Source organism: Loa loa (assembly GCF_000183805.2).
Source record: "Loa loa unplaced genomic scaffold supercont3.1622, whole genome shotgun sequence".
Classification (NCBI taxonomy): Eukaryota; Metazoa; Nematoda; class Chromadorea; order Rhabditida; family Onchocercidae; genus Loa; species Loa loa.
In genome coordinates, this window is record NW_018109801.1 from 1 (window position 1) to 1,828 (window position 1,828).

At 39.6% G+C, this 1,828-nt stretch overlaps 1 protein-coding gene across 1 annotated transcript; it reads left to right on the top strand.

Annotated features, from left to right (window-relative positions):
• Window positions 1-431: 431 nt before the first annotated feature.
• LOAG_15196 (histone H2A) lies at window positions 432-839 on the top strand (the record flags this gene model as incomplete). Its single annotated transcript, XM_003150688.1, has 1 exon — window positions 432-839. The coding sequence occupies one exon, from the start codon at window positions 432-434 to the stop codon at window positions 837-839; it is 408 nt and encodes a 135-aa protein (XP_003150736.1).
• Window positions 840-1,828: the final 989 nt, after the last annotated feature.

The window sequence follows — 1,828 nt, forward strand, 5'->3', positions numbered from 1 at the left end:
ACTATTACCGACATTATTTACAGTAGTTAAGTTTCAGGAATGAAACCACTAAGATCATTGGCACTTAAATCAAGCTTTGCATTATTCGATCACACAGAACGGAAATGGTCCCGACTAAGTAATGGAACAAACTGTACTGAAATTCAATTAAGCTATTAAAAGCAATCAAAAAAAAAATTTAGCAATCAAAAGCAGCATACATCAGAACAATTAAATAATTGACTAAAAAGCAGAACTGACTACGTCATTGTGAAAGACCTTGCAGACGGCAGATGGCAAAAGCAAGAGAGCGAAGACATCAACAGTGGACGAAATTCTATTTGGCCCTGCCATTAAACCTTTAAATAACAAACTATTACCAGTCTTGTGTCATTGTATCAGGTCGGTTTATTGTATTTGGTCGGTTTCATTTCTATCTCAATTGGTTTGAAATGTCGGATCAGAAGAAGGACAAGAAGACCTCCAAAAAAGGTAAATCGAGATCCTCCAAGGCTGGATTGAACTTTCCCGTTGGTCGTATTCATCGTTTGCTTCGCAAGGGAAACTACGCTGATCGGATTGGTGCCATTGCTCCGGTGTATCTTGCCGCAGTGCTTGAATACTTGTCTGCCGAAGTTTTGTACCTGGCTGGAAACGCAGCACGTGACAACAAGAGAAGCCGAATCAGTCCCCGACACATGCAATTAGCTATACGGAACGACGATGAACTGAATGCGCTTCTTTCCGATGTAACGATCTCTCAAGGCGGTGTGTTACCCAATATCCACTCGGCGCTTCTTCCCAAGGTGCCAGCTGAACGGGCATCAACTTCGAAGCACAGTGACCTTAATATGACGTGATCTAATTTCAGGCCATTTTAACGGCCCTCTTTAGGACCATAAAACTGTGAGCTATATTTATGTCTGTAATATTTTAAATGTAATGTTTTATCTGAAATGGAATAAAAAATTCTTCATTGCAACAGTATCAACACAAGAATAAATTCTGATTGATATTATGTGGGAGATGGGTTATTTGCGGATTTACCAATAATTTGTCAATGGAACCGAAGTTTCAGGTGTCAAAATGTAACCAAACCTTTTCACGCTTTCTTTAATTTAGTGTAAGTCAGGTTTCGTACCAGGCTTTCTAGATACTGTCGTGCCGTGTGGAAACAAATTACCGTAGTAAATCAGATTTTCGATATCTTCCACAATGATTCCCGATGTTTCCAATCGATCAACACTGAACGGTTAAATCACCGTGTCAAGAAATTAGTTCAGTGTGATCCATGGCTGGTAATAGCTCGCTATATAGAGATTTAGTGGTAAACGACAAGTCGAATTTCGTTTACTGTAGACGTTTTCTGCCCTTCTGCCTCTTCTTTCCTTTTTGGATGGTTTCTTGTCGTACTCGACATAATGAAAGACTAAGAGGGTGCTATTCACACAAGCAATTGAATTTTTTTATATATTAAATATACCACTTATGTTGGTACCTCAAATTATCCTGTCAAAAATTGGATGTAATGATTCCTCGCACTATTTGTCAACCGTTGGGTGTTTAAAAAGAAAGTAGGAGGGTAAATACGGACATGGAAACGTTCTAAAAGGGTTACTCGGTGGAAAGTTTACTGATTGTTTAGGCAGCTGATCGTATTAAGCAAACTGTATGTACTTTGGTAAGGGATGAAGCGTTATGTAAGGAGATGTCGGCGAAAATATCACATAAGAGATTGATGGTATCCAGCTATTGGTGTTGGGCGACCCAATATGGTGGTGAATCAACGAGAAACTCAGCGCTGTCAACGGTCAACCGCATTTCTATTGTGAAACTCCCATTCCAGTCT